Source organism: Chelonoidis abingdonii, chromosome 3 (genome assembly GCF_003597395.2).
Source record: "Chelonoidis abingdonii isolate Lonesome George chromosome 3, CheloAbing_2.0, whole genome shotgun sequence".
In the NCBI taxonomy this organism is placed as follows: Eukaryota; Metazoa; Chordata; order Testudines; family Testudinidae; genus Chelonoidis; species Chelonoidis abingdonii.
The window spans coordinates 174,419,015-174,433,240 of NC_133771.1; the positions used below are offsets into that span (position 1 = coordinate 174,419,015).

At 44.6% G+C, this 14,226-nt stretch overlaps 1 protein-coding gene across 1 annotated transcript; it reads right to left on the reverse strand.

The window, feature by feature from the left end:
- Nucleotides 1-464: 464 nt before the first annotated feature.
- NENF (neudesin neurotrophic factor) lies at nucleotides 465-9,209 on the reverse strand. The gene is made up of 4 exons (XM_032805145.2): nucleotides 9,021-9,209; nucleotides 4,252-4,312; nucleotides 3,458-3,561; nucleotides 465-2,743 (listed from the first exon to the last, which is right to left on the reverse strand). Exons 1-4 carry the CDS (start codon nucleotides 9,180-9,182, stop codon nucleotides 2,567-2,569), a joined length of 504 nt encoding a protein of 167 aa, XP_032661036.1. The 5' UTR covers nucleotides 9,183-9,209; the 3' UTR covers nucleotides 465-2,566.
- Between the last annotated feature and the right edge of the window lie 5,017 nt (nucleotides 9,210-14,226).

A 14,226-nucleotide genomic window follows, 5' to 3' on the forward strand; every position in this document is an offset into this window, starting at 1 on the left:
GTGCAGGCTCCTTGAATGGCTCTGGGGTGGCAGTGGGGCTAAGGGAGGCTCCCTGCCTGCCCTGGCCTTGCACAGCAACCAGCATCATGTTTCTGCGGCTCTGGGCGGGGTGGAGGAGCGGGGGAAGAAACGGGACAGAAGGCTCCGCACTCTGCCCTCACCTGTGGGTACCTCCCCCAAAGCTCCCGTTGGCCGCGGTTCCCCATTCCCAGCCAATGGGAGCTGCCAGGGGCGGTTCCTGCAGGCAAGGGCAGCATGCAGAGCCCTCTGCCCCCTGGGGCTGCAGGGATGCGGTGCCGGCCGCTTCCGGGAGCAGCGCGGGGCCAGGGAGCCTGCCTTAACCGAGCTATACTTTTCACAAACCAAAAATTTTCAGGTTTCATTTTTTTCACTGAAAAATGTTTGTGGAGTAATGGATCTAAAAAATGGTTTACTTTCCTGCAAAAACCTTATTAAGAACCAACTGTAGCTTTAAATACAAACATTTATTAATTAGAACTTTTATGATGCAGTTAAGTGGCACAGGTAACCTCAGGTACACAAACACTTAGTGGTGGAGCGTAACCACCAGGAGTCCCTTGCTTTAACCTCTCACACTATACTGCTGAATGGCTACATGGGGAAAAAAGGGGCTTAAGGCACAAAGCAAATTTAGTGTAAATATCAATGACTTTATGAAAGGGATACAAGAAAAAACTTATTTTAAATGATCAGACAATTGTCCTTCTCCCACAATAGGCTATACAGCGTACAGACCCCAGGAGAAGGAGAATAAATGATTCACTCATTTACTCTTTGAAAGAAAGCAGCCAGGAGGTTAATATAATGAAGCAAATTATCTTTAAGAAATTGGAAGCAGCTGCTCAGTTTCTCAGTGCTAATTCAAACTCTCACGGTGGCAGATAAATCCACGTACATGACGGTTAGCATTTGACTTCAGTTAGTGGAAGTCAGTAGTTAGCAGCACTTGGTATAGCACAAGCATTTAATGTTCTCTGGTTGCTATGTAAATTAAAAGCAGCCTGAAAGGGCCAAGAGAAATCGGACAGAGGAGAGGACTTGTTTTGCCCCCCAGCAGGACCTGGAGTTGTAAATTAGGTTAAACAGAAAAAGAACATACACACATCTTTCAAGGGAACTGGAGTGGCAATGATCAAGCTAGGAAAAGTAATAGTGCAGAGAATCTGAGCGAGATTAAAAATGGAAAAAGCACTGGTAGACAAGGGTGCTAGAACAATTTGTGTAGAGGAGGTGCTGAGAGCTCTTGAACCAAACTGTAAAAACTGCATATGATGATAACCACTTCAAGCCAGGGGGTGCTCCAGCACCCTAGTTCCTGCACCTATGTATAGAGTCAACCAGAGTTTAATTGACAGCATAAAGAAGCTGGGAATATTAGGGTCAGACTGAAATAATCACAGTAAACTTATACTTTACAATATGTGAACAAAGACTTTATGATAACCAGAGGTCCTAAGTTATAATTTCTCTTGGTTTTTGGGAATTAGGAGTTGAGGATACTAAACAACCATCATGACCTAATTTTAAATGACAAACCCATGTAAATGTATTACAAAAAAGTGCTATTTTGCTGAAACTACTACAATAATAAGTGTGATTTAGGCCATGTCTACATTACCACTTATGTCAATATAACTTATGCCACTCAGGGGTGTGAATAAGCCACCGTCCTGAGCGACAAAAGTAACATCCACCTATGTGCCGGTGTGGACAGCGCTATGTTGGCAGGAGAACTTCTGCCAGCATAGCTGCCACTGCTTGGTGGGGGTGGATTATTTAAGGTGATGGGAGACCTCTCTCCTGTCAGGGTAGAGCAGCTCCATTAGAGATCTTGCAGCGGAGCTGCTGTGAGCTATTGATTGTAGCCATAGCCTATATCAAATTAAAAGGTAATTAAATATTACATTTTCCAGAAGAAAAATATTCTTTGTTTTATAACACTGGGCTTTGCATAAATATACAGCATTTAAGTACATTTCAGGAAGTCAGCATTTATATATCCACTGTAATCAAAGAGGATGAATATTAAGCCCGACACCACTCCTCTGAGGTAGGAAGCCTTATTACACCTATTTGATGGAGAAACTGAGGCATGGAGAAGTGAAGTAAGGTGACTCATGTAATACAGCAAGTTTGCAGCAGAACAGGGAACAGAACCCAGAAATGGCAAAACCTCATGTCCCATGATTCAGCTATTAAAGGACACTCTCTCCCCTTCAGGGAATGAGTTTTTAGTTATCCAATTTTTCTTTTTATATTAAAAAAGAGAAATCAAGATACTGGCAGTGAGAATTTTATTGAAATAATTCCCTCCAATCCACAAATACCTGCCACTGATTAAATTGTATTTGGTTCACTACCTGAAGGAATTCACGACACTAGTAATCAGCCATTATCCTCGTTGGGCAGGGGGACGGATAACAAAAATACAAAAGATACATAATTCATATAAAGCGTTCTTCTGCCTTAGAAACAGTCAATGTTTCCCAGTCATACAGTGTTCTACAATGTCCATTTGAGAATTTTCAGGATGCTAAATCCTTCATCAAAATTCATCTCTAATGCTGAAATGTGGCTGATCCTCAGGTTTAAAGTTCTGATTGGGGCTGCCATCCTCATTCAGAATTCTTTGAGAAGTGTAGCCAACAATAGGATATTTGGCTTTGTACACATCATTGAAGATATCATCCAGAGATTTCAGCTCTTCTTCCGTGAGCCCTGTCTAAATGAAATATGGGCAAGAAAGAATGGCAGGTATTTACATACGTCTTTATTTATGTTGATCATCCTAGCCTCGACGCCAGCCTTCAGGTTTAATTTGCAGGGCACAGAAACAATGGAGGGTTTAAGTAATTGGCAATGAGTTATTTATCATAGAACCTGTCACTCCTAGGTCACTTATTCAAATTCAGCCCAGTAGTGACAAAGCCTGACATCCGCAGGTAAAGTGAGTTGTTGGCATCAATTCATTTCCAAAAAGCACCATCACAGTTGGCCCATTTGGTATTCTCAGCAGACACACCAAGGACTGAATTGGTCAAGGAAACTGAACTACACATTTTTAGATGCTGTCCCTCTAGACAGCTGTTGATGGGGAAGCTGCTGCCCAAGTTCTCTGTTCTACTGATGGAGAAATTTCTCACTCTAAGGCTCTCAGTTTGGTAGCTTTCACCGGTCCTAAGTGCACTTTTCTTTATTTTAAATTTAAAAAGTAGCTAAAACCAGCATTAGAGGAAAACATGTGTAAATCTATATAATGGAAGGTGTCTCAATCAGATCAGAAGGGGTTAACGACATTTCTTGGAAAATAAACAAACATTTTCCTTATTTATAGGATTGGGCTTTGCATAAATATACAGCAGGGGAATATATTTTAGGGAAGACAAGATTGAAATTTTGCAAAAAAGGAATTAAACAAAACAATCTCTTTTCTTACCGTGTCATAAGTGAGATCTTCCGGGTCAAGTGACATCTTTGCAACTCCTCGTGTTGAGTCCTTCCCAACGAGGGCGTTGTACGGGGCACCTTTCCCATAAAATTCTGTTCAAGGAGAGGAAATCTAGTAATGTTCAGACTATTGACAGTGAAAACAATGGGCCAGATTAAGCATCTGCTTATACCAGCATGAAAGGAGCCCATTATACTCCTAAACGAGCCCAAACCAAGGACTTGGATCTGAGCCCTTTTCCTCCTAAAATTCTGGTGACGTCTCAAGACAAACTAGCTTACCTGGACTAGTTAACGTGGCCTAAAATGGCAACTGCCTGTCTTCACTAAGACTGTAATACAGCTGCTGCCCAAGTTGTGTCTGTTCTACTGATGGAGAATTTCGCTCTCTAGGGCTCTCAGTTTCGTAGCTTTCACCAGTCCTAAGTGCACTTTTCTTTTTTTTAAATTTAAAGAGTAGCTAAAACCAACGTTAGAGGAAAATATGTAAATCTGTATAATGGAAGGTGTCTCAATCAAGTCAAAAGGTATTATGGCATTTCTTAGAAAATGATAGGATAAGAAGAGGATCTGTTCTGTTCCAGACACAGAGGTCAGCATGAAAGGAGATGCGAAGCCGAGAGTGGGAGAAGGCAGCTTGAGAGGAGGATGATTAGGAATTAAGAACAAAGAGTATGTTCTTTGTATTTAAATAGAGTTTGCAGTTTCCTAAAGGTTTAGGATGTTTAAGAAAAATGGGATAATGTGAAGGGGGAAAAAACCCCAGGGGAGAAGCCAACTCACCTTTTCCAGAAGTGACATCAAATACTACTCCCTTCACGGCCATGTAAATAGGCTGGCCCTCCTGGAAAGAAAGGGAGAAGCCAACAGGTGCTCAAAATAAAGCCATTATGTGTACGGCACATTGAGAAGAGAATGAACCCCTTACTGGGTGTTGACTAGCAACTTAAATCACGATCAATGCACACAAGATTCACAGCCTGGAGTTTTCATTCATCCCCAAATCAATTACATGCTGCAAAAAAATGAACAAAGATTTCTCTGTGGGTCTCTGGGCCGCAAGAAGCTGGTTTTCTATACCTCGTCATTGTGACTGCTGTCAGCTGCCAAAGAGTCATGCATCCCTGTGTCAGCTGCTGGCACTATACAGTAAAGAGACCATATTCTGAGCTGAAGGCAGAGATGGGGGGAAGGAACAGAGGCTGCAAAGCCTCCAGGTCACATTCAGGTTAGTGTACAAAAAAAATCAGTATTCATCATGTGATAATTACATGAATAATTTCCACTGGTATTCAGCAATGTGTAGTTCAGTGGTGTTAAGCTGTGATGCCAAGTTCTGAGTGTCTGCATTCTGAATACCACGTTGTACATGGAGAAGATGTAGACTTCTGTTCTCACTATTGGAGCTTGTTTTCACTATTAGGACACCAAATACTAGTGGAATAGGTATGTTAAAGCTCTGTTTATTTCTGTGCTGCATCAGTGTGTCTCTTGCTCCCACAGATGATGATTCTTGAAATTCTTGGAATAAACACTGGTACTTGAAATAGACTATGAGAATCTTTATGGATTTAACCCCAGAAAATGATGACAGTTCATGGAAGAAACTATTCTGTTTGGAATCTAGTAGTCAGACAATACACTTCCCCCTTCTGTGCCTTTTCTGGAGTCAATTCATAATAACTGTTTATTCCAAGATGATTAAGTAAATCATTCTGGAGGTGGATCTTTTCTGAGGTGAAAGGGTGTATGGCAGATGGTATTCTGCTTTGATCAAGAGGATAAAGCAAACACACGCACACACAAATCTGATCTTCTGCTGACATCTGTTTTGCTTAATAAACCATTGATTCCACTTTGTCCTCCCCTCAAAATCTATTTTCTCTGTCAATGAGGTGCTGGTTAGTATTTTCTTAGTTTCTGGAGACAACCCCAAGGAGGCTGACCAGCAAGCACTTCAGAGAAGAGATCTGTATAAATTTAGCACAGGATTTTATCGTTTTGAATTTGTTAGCTAAGATTTTTTTTCACCATAGAAAGCTAAAACTTCTGAAAATTGAATTCTTGTATTAATTCTACGATATTTTAAAAAACTGTCTGCATACTTGACTTAATGAGCTAGAAGAATACATTAAGGCAGGGTGGCTAACCTGTGGTTCCAGAGCTACATGCGGCTCGTCAGAAGTTAATATGCGGCTCCTTGTATAGACACTGACTCTGGGGCTGGAGCTACAGGCACCCTGGGCTCTGCCACAGGCCCTGCCCCCTCCCCTGCAGCCTGCTATGCCTTCGCTCCTCCCCTCCCCCCACAGCCTTCTGCATGCCATGAAACAGCTGATTGGGACTATGGGGCTGCCAGTTGGCTGGCGGGAGGCACTGGGAGCATGGGGAGGGGGAGCTGATGAGGGGCTGCTGACATATTACTGTGGCTCTTTGGCAATGTACACTGGTAAATTCTGGCTCCTTCTCCACCTCAGGTTGGCCACCCCTGCATTAAGGGAAGATTTTGAATCTATTGGCCTAAATGTCCTACCTGGCAGGCAAGGATTAGAGTAGAATGACTACTTCATTTAATCCCTACACATCTCTGAAGGCTATGGAATTAGATCAGTGAGAACAATAACTTTGTAAAGGGGAAGAATTTTCTTTCAGGATTACCTCATTGGAGAGATCACCCACAGGTTTTGGAAGAATAAATAGGTAGCTGTGATTCTGTAAAATTTTGAGGCATCGGTAGTTATAGTGATAGTGATGAGGGAGAGAGTATCAAAAGCTCCGTATTCCAATATCCTAGTGAGCGGTTTGGTATTTATGATGAAGCACATTCTAGAGATCTCTAAAACTGAGGAACTGGCTGTAAACACTCAGATGGGAGAAGATATCTGGTATCTATTCTTGTTCCGCCAGGAAAGAAACAGGAAGAATATCCTGTTCTACCACTGTGGTGTTCATCCTGGGGAAAAGGGGAGATCTGACAAACAACTAGAGACTTTGGGCCCATTGCCTGATTATTTTGCTGGTTTTCTTGAGCAGCCTGGGAGAAACTGACCTGCTTGGATAGATGTTTAAGAACCTTAGATATCCTTGAAACTGATTGTACTATTTATACACTATGATCTGAAAAGGCATTATTATATATGCCTGAGATGGGTAACTCGGTAACTCTCAAACAGGGCTATCTATAGTAGAGCTTCCACCAGTTGCACATTTTTGCTCTATTGTACACAGGGCCTATGCATAAGAACTGGTTAGAGAAAGAAATTGGAGTCAGGAAACCTGGATTTTCTTCCAAACTATTCACTGTCTGACTTTCAGCAAGTCACTTACCCACATTTGTTTAGTGTTTTGAAAACTCTGGATGAAAGATACTTGCAAATTATTATCATAATAATTATGCTTTCTTTCCTCCTTCTCTAAAATACTTTAAAATAGTGCTAGGAAGAAAAAAAATATTACTTCAGAAATATTGGTGTTGTTTTAAAAAAACAAAAGGAAATTCACACACACGCTTAGCTGAGAGTTAAAGTTGTCAATAGATACCTATTTAATCTCATTTTTAGTTTATCTCTACTCCTTAGCCTCTCCATCATCCCCTTCTTAACCTTCAGCTATGAGTAACAGATGCCCAGGATCTCAGGGAAAAATTCTAGCCTGCAAACTGTTAATATACCATTAAACAGCTACAACCAGACTTCTAAAGTGCCCAGCATCTAGCAAATCCATCAATGGGAGTTTTGAGGAGCTAAGCAATTTTGAAAATCAGGCCAATAAAGAACCAGACTCTGCCCCGCTTTCACAGTACAAGACGAGAATAAAACATGTAGTTCCTTCCCATTAATAGATTGATCACTAACCTTTAACTTGCCTTGTTGACTGTTCACTTACTGACCATATTACCTAATCTCACCAGCCTCTGCCTCCTTTGTCATGCCTCTTTTTGTCCCCACATTCCACTCGGCTACTCTTCTCTCTCTTCCTCCCACTACAGTCTGATCCCCTCTACGTGTTCTCATGCACCCAACACAACAGTCTTCTTCCACCCCCAGCTCTGCCCTCGCCATCCACTATTAACCTCCTCTTCAACTCTCTTGACAATAAGGAGAGAGAAAAAAAAAGTTTAATTTTGCACTAAGCCATATTAATTTGTTAAACTATATGTGGAAATATCAAGATGCATGCAAAAGATAACAAAGGATTATCACGTTCTCTCTTCCCCCAAGCCTCCTCCAGTGTCATTACTTATGCTATTTCTAAATGTAGATTGTAAGCCTATTAAGCAGTATCCTGTAATTCTGCATCTGTATGTAAAGATCCATGTACTCCTACGGCCCTGTATAAATCTGATCACCCTGGACTTTATAGCTGTCACCATATCGCACACCCCAATTACTCAGAACTTCATTGCAAGAGTACAAATAGAAGTTGAATCCTCCTGCTCCAAAATCATAGGCCCTTATTAGATGGGCTAAAAGGGAATCGCAATAAGTTGTTAAAAATATAGGACCTATGACACATACTTGAGCAGTTCTATTGTTACCTAGTAGAGAGCAATGGTACATATACACACTAGCCAGCCCATTACAAAAACATGTTATATTAGCTTCTGCATATGATCCATAAGAGCCTGCCATGCCCACCATCCCAAAGTGTGCTTGTCTTAACTGCAATATTTTAATTCGAGTATTGCCCCATCCACACATACAGACCCTTAGTATGAGGGCTGTAGTGCTTTTAATTCTTATTTGCCAACCTGCCCAGTGACACAGACCAAATCTCAAGCTAGCACAACACATCAGCTGCGAACAACCATTCTGTAATGTGGATGCAGACTAATACCTTTTTCATCTGCTTTAGTCACTTCTCTGATCACATGAGGTGTGGTTCCCTCATCTTCACTATAAATTACACATCCTCGTAAGACAGGTCTTGGATCTTGTATACATATAAACTGGAAGCATGTGTGTTGAGTGGGGGGAACAGAGTGCAGGTGATATCTCCATATAACAAAAGATCATACCAATGTGATTCATATGTACAATGGGGAAGACTTGTGTTTCTTTCATGTGGCAAGAAGTGGTGTTCTTCCACTCCTAAGGAACAGAGTTAAGGTTGAGTTGGAACCTTAACTGAAAGTGTCCAGACTATCAGATGTTTGTCGTTGTAACTGCAGTGTTCTAATGTCCTAGCATGCCCAAGTCGGTTTATTTTATCACTGTCTCCTCGTTTGTTTCCCAACAATGTTTTTAGTCTGAGAGTGGTGACCATACTCCCCATCTGGAGAGAGCTGATTAGACAGCTCCAGTGTGCGATGACACTTGGTCTCCTTTGACATGAAAAGTTTTTAAATATCTAGGAGAGAGATGGAAGAGTTGGCACCAAACTGCTCCAGACACAGCAGGAGTGTGGCTAGTTTCTCGTGGGGGTATCACGTATCAGGTGGTAACAACAACAAAACAACTCCACCCATCTCCGCAGGGGGCAGTGCCCTCTGCCCATGCAGCAGCGCCCTTCCCCCACCTGACCATGCCCCCAGGGGCCGGCGCCCCCCGTACCTCCTGCCCGCTGTATCTGGCCAGCTCGGACTCGGTGAAGAGCCGTACGGGGGTGGGGGCCGGGGCCGGCTTGAAGCGCAGCTGCTGCTGCTCCGCCAGAGCGGCCACGGCGGCCAGGCAGCCCAGCGCCAGGGCAAGCAGCCGCCCAGGCCCACCGGCCATGGTGCAGCGTAGGCGGCCAGGCAGCTGCGGGGCGGGGGCGGGGCCTGCGAGGCGGGATCCGGCCAGGCTGTGGGCGGAATCAGCTCCTTTGGGGAAACACCCTCCGTCCGGCCCGCCCCTTCAGCTGCCCCTGGGCCTGCCCAGCTCCGCCCGATATCCCCACAGCTCTGCAGCTCCCCTGCCCCGTCCCCCGCACCGCAACCCCCCCAGCTCCCTGCAAACCAGCCACCTCTCCCATCCCCCGCACCGCAACCCCCCCGGCTCCCTGCAAACCAGCCACCTCTCCCATCCCCCGCATCGCAACACCTCCGGCTCCGTGCAAACCAGTCACCTCTCCCATCCCCCGCATCGCAACACCCCCGGCTCCGTGCAAACCAGTCACCTCTCCCATCCCCGCACCGCAACACCTCCGGCTCCCCGCAAACTGGCCATCTCTCCCATCCCCCGCACCGCAACACGCCCGGCTCCCGCCAACCCAGCTACCTCCTCCCATCCCCGCACTGCAACACCCCTAGCTCCCGCCAAACCAGCCACCCCTCCCATCCCCTGCACCGCAACACCACCAGCTCCCTCCAAACCAGCCACCTCCTCCCCTCCCATTCCCCGCACCGCAACACCCCCAGCTCCCGCCAAACCAGCTACCTCCTCCCGTCCCATCCCTCGCACCTCAAAACCCCCAGCTCCCTCCAAACCAACCACTCCCTCATTCCCCGCACCGCAACACCCCCAGCTCCCTGCAAACCAGCCACCCCTCCCGTCCCATCCCCTGCACCTCAACACCCCCGGCTCCCACCAAACCAGCCACCCCCTCCCATCCCCTGCACTACAACACCCCTTTCACCTGCCGCAGCTCCCCCCAATCACCTCTCACCTCCCCTGCCCTACACCAGCCCTGCAGCTCCCCCAACCACCTCATCCCCCTCTGCCCCACACCACCCACATACTACCCCATCCCCTCAAGTCCCCTGCTCTACACCACCCCCGCCTCCCTCTACTCCTACGCCTCCTGCAGCCCCAAACCACCTCATCCCCTCATCTCCACTGCCCCACACCACCTCCAACTCCCTCCAAACCAACCCCTCCACCCCTTCATCTCCCCTACCCCCACACCACCCCACCCCTTTCACCTGCCCCAGCTCCCCCCAAACCACCCCACGCCTCATCTCACCCTGCCCCACACCTTCCCCTACTACACAGCACCCCCAAGTCCTCCCACACCAGCCCTGCAGTTCCCCCAACTCCCTCACCTACCCCTATTCCACACCATCTGGGCAGCTCCCCCCAACTCAAAACCCCACACCTCCCCTTTACCCACATCAGCCTTGCAGTATCCTCCAAGTCCCAACCCCTACATCCCCCTACACCCACGCTGCATCTCCCCAACTTCAAATCCCTTACCTATACCTACCTCACAATAACCCTGCATCTCCCTTCAAACCACTCTCCTAACTCCAATTCTTCGCCTTCATTCCACTTCCTACCTCTCATCAGCCCTGCATCGTGCCTCAGGCCACTCTCCTACCTCCTGTTCATTCCCAACCCCTACCTCTGCCCAGTCTTGCATCTTCTCCTAATTCCAACCCTTCATATTCCCTCCCAACTGCTGTCCCTCATTGCCACCAACCACCATCCCCTCGGCAGTCCTGCATCTCCCCAACTCCAGCCCATCACCTTCTCAACTCCAGCCATCCAATCCTATACCTTTCCCACTAACCACACCCGCCATCCTGACACCTTCATCCCTGATTTAGACCTCAATCCATTGCCTGGACCCTAACCCAAGACTATCTTCCTCCTAAACCACAACCTAATCTCAGGTCCACTGTTTTCCTTAACCTAATTTCAGCTTCTGACTTTTCTTCTAACCTCCCCCTACCATCTCTCCAACACAAAACCCCCCTTAACACGGCTAACCCTCCCTCTCATCGCAAGGCCTAATCTTAACTGTTTGTCATTTCTTTTACACTTTACCCTAGTTCAACTCCCCCTTTTTCCCTATGAGGTATATGAATTAGATAAGGATGTGGACAAATTGGAAAGAGTTCAGAGAAGAGCAACAAAAATGAGTAAAGGTTTAGAAAACCTGATCTATGAGGAAAGGTTAAAAAAAACTGGTCATGTTTAGTCTTGGGAAAAGAAAGCTGAGGGGCAACCTGGTAAGTCTTCCAATGTGTTTTTATAAAGGGCTTTTATTAAGAGGAGGGTGATCAATTGTCTTCCAGGTCCACTGAAGATAGTACAAGAAGTAATGGGCTTAAACTGCAGCAAGGGAGATGGTGGTTAGGTATGAGGAAAAACTTTCTAACTTTAAGTGTAGTTAAGCTCTGGAATTGGCTTCCAAGGGAGGTCATTGGAGTCCCCATCCTTGGAAGTGTTTAAAAAGAAGTTGGACAAACACCTGTCAGGGATGGTCTGGGTTTATTTGGTTCTGCCACAGTGCAGGGGGCTGGACTTGATGACCTCCGCAGCCCTACATTTCTGTGATTCTGTGAGTACTGCAGGTATTTATATATAGCAGTCTGATAGTATGTTTGATATTCCTGTTTAAACAAGCTGATGTTTTTTGTTTTTTTTTTTGCAAAATTACAGGGGAAGAGTTTAAGCAAATGCATATATGCATAAAAATGAAACAAGGACCTGTAAAAGGCCTGTTATTACTCAGAGGAAGAATAATAAGTGGTTCACGGCTGTAATTGGTAGAGTGGTATTCCTTGAGGTATAAGCAGTCAGAATTGTAACCTACAATAGCTAATAAAAGATTCTTTCGTTCCATCCTCTGAAGTTTCTCTGCTTGCTGTCTCAGATGATTATGCAGAGAACCGGGGAAAATAAGGAAGGTTCAATCTTTGCAACTTAAAAATGCTAACATTTTCAAGCCAAGGAGCAAGTGGAAAAATATGAATGGAGATAGAGTCCAATTCTCAAATAATATGATTTCTTCCTGCTAGAAAGTAGATTGTAGGGAAACATCCTGCACTGGAAAGGGGATTGACAAAATAGATGAGCTAATGTCTGTGATTCTGTGTAGAATGAAAATCAGGTTAAACTGTTCTTTTCAATTCAGGTTCTGGTACCTCCCTCATCAACGTAGAATCTGAGTGCCTTTGTAGTAGCAGTGTGACTTAACGTCAGTGGTGTGGGCTGTTTTTGTGAAACACAAACTGATCTATCATAAGGTATTCTTGTAATTACTGATCCTACTAGAGTCATACTGTGAAATGCAGAGTTTTCAATAAATATGCATGCAAAAAACTAAAAGGCATTTTCAATACCATTTTATGTGTACTTGAAAGTTTTTTAAATATGGTCCAAAGCTTGCTAAAACCAAGTGTGTTTCATATTGGATTTTTGTACAATTTTCTCTTATCCTGTGAAAACTGTATGTTTCTTGTTTAAACCATGTTCATTGTTTAAAATTTTTGAATAGTCTTGGGCTGAGAACTTTGGTACCATGCTAGAAAACCCCCAATAATTGGTAATTCCCTGTTAACAGGAAATTTGATCATATTTGATACTGGGAAAATGAATGGAGAGAGAATTATTTTTCCTCTTGTGAATTTTTCAAGAATCTTGTAATATATTGGAATTTATTAGTAGACCATTGAAAACAGAACATAAATTTTCTAGGAAGTTAGCTCTCTGGAAAGGTTAATATAAAATTGATCCTGAATATCAACATCTGAGAAAAGTGGGACTGATCCTGAGGTTATATCTTCACTGCAGAGTTTACCTGGGTCTAGACCATTTATTTCTATCCTTTGTTTCCTATCTTTTAACCAGTTACTAATCTATGAGAGGACCTTCTCTCTTATCCCATGACTTCTTATTTTGATTAAGACCCTTTGGTGAGGGACCTTGTCAATGGCTTTCTGAAAGTCCAGCTACACAATATCAACTGGATCACACGTGTCCACATGTTTGTTCACTCCTCCTCCAAAGAATTCAAATAGATTGGTGAGGCATGATTTCACTTTACAAAAGCTGTGTTGACTCCCCAACATAACATGTTCTACTATCTGTCTGTTAATTCTATTCTTGACTACAGTTTCAACCAATTTGCCGGTACTGAAGTTAGGCTTACTGGCTTGTAATGACCAGGATTGTCTATGTAGCCTTCTTAAAAAATAGGCATTTCATTAGCTACTCTCCAGTCATTGGGTATGCAGGCTGATTTAAGAGAAAGTTACATACTACAGTTCTGCACTTTCATATTTGAGTTCCTTCAGAACCCTTGGATGAATACCATCTGATCCTGGTGACTTATTACTATTTAATTCAGGTGTTCTCAAACTGGGGATCACGATCCCTGAGGGGGTTACCAGGTTATTACATGGGAGGTTATAACTTTCAACCTCCACCCCAAATCCCACTTCTCTTTCAGCATTTATAATGGTGTTAGAGATATAAAAAAAGTGTTTTTAATTTACAAGGGGAAGTTGCACTCAGAGGTTTCACTATGTGAAAAGGGTCACCAGCAGAAAAGTTGGAGAACCATTGGTTTAATTTATCCATTTAGACTCAGAAACTTTAAGGTCAGAATGGCCATCGTGATCCTCTAATCTGACCTCCCCGCATATTGCAGGCCACAGAACCTCATCCACCCCCTCCTGTAAAAGACCCTCTAACCAACCTCTGGCTGAGTTACTGAAGTCTCCTCAAATCTTGATTTAAAGACTTCAAGTTACAGAGAATCCACAATTGACACTAGTTTAAACTAGCAAGTAACCCATGTCCCATGCTGCAGAGGAATGAGAAAAAACCCAAGGCCCATCTGACCTGGGGGGAAAATCCTTCCTGACCTCAAATATGGCGATCAGTTAGACCCTAAGCATGTGGGCAAAACCACCCAGGCACAGGGCCGCCCAGAGGATTCAGGGGGCCTGGGGCAAAGCGGCGGAGCTGCGGCACTTGTACTCACCTGGCGGCGCTCCGGGTCTTCAGCGGCATTTCGGCGGCAGGGGGCCCTTCAGTTGCTCCGTGTCTTCGGCAGCACTGAAGCTCTCCCCCCCCGCCACCCCAGCTGCTGAAATGCTGCTGAAGATCC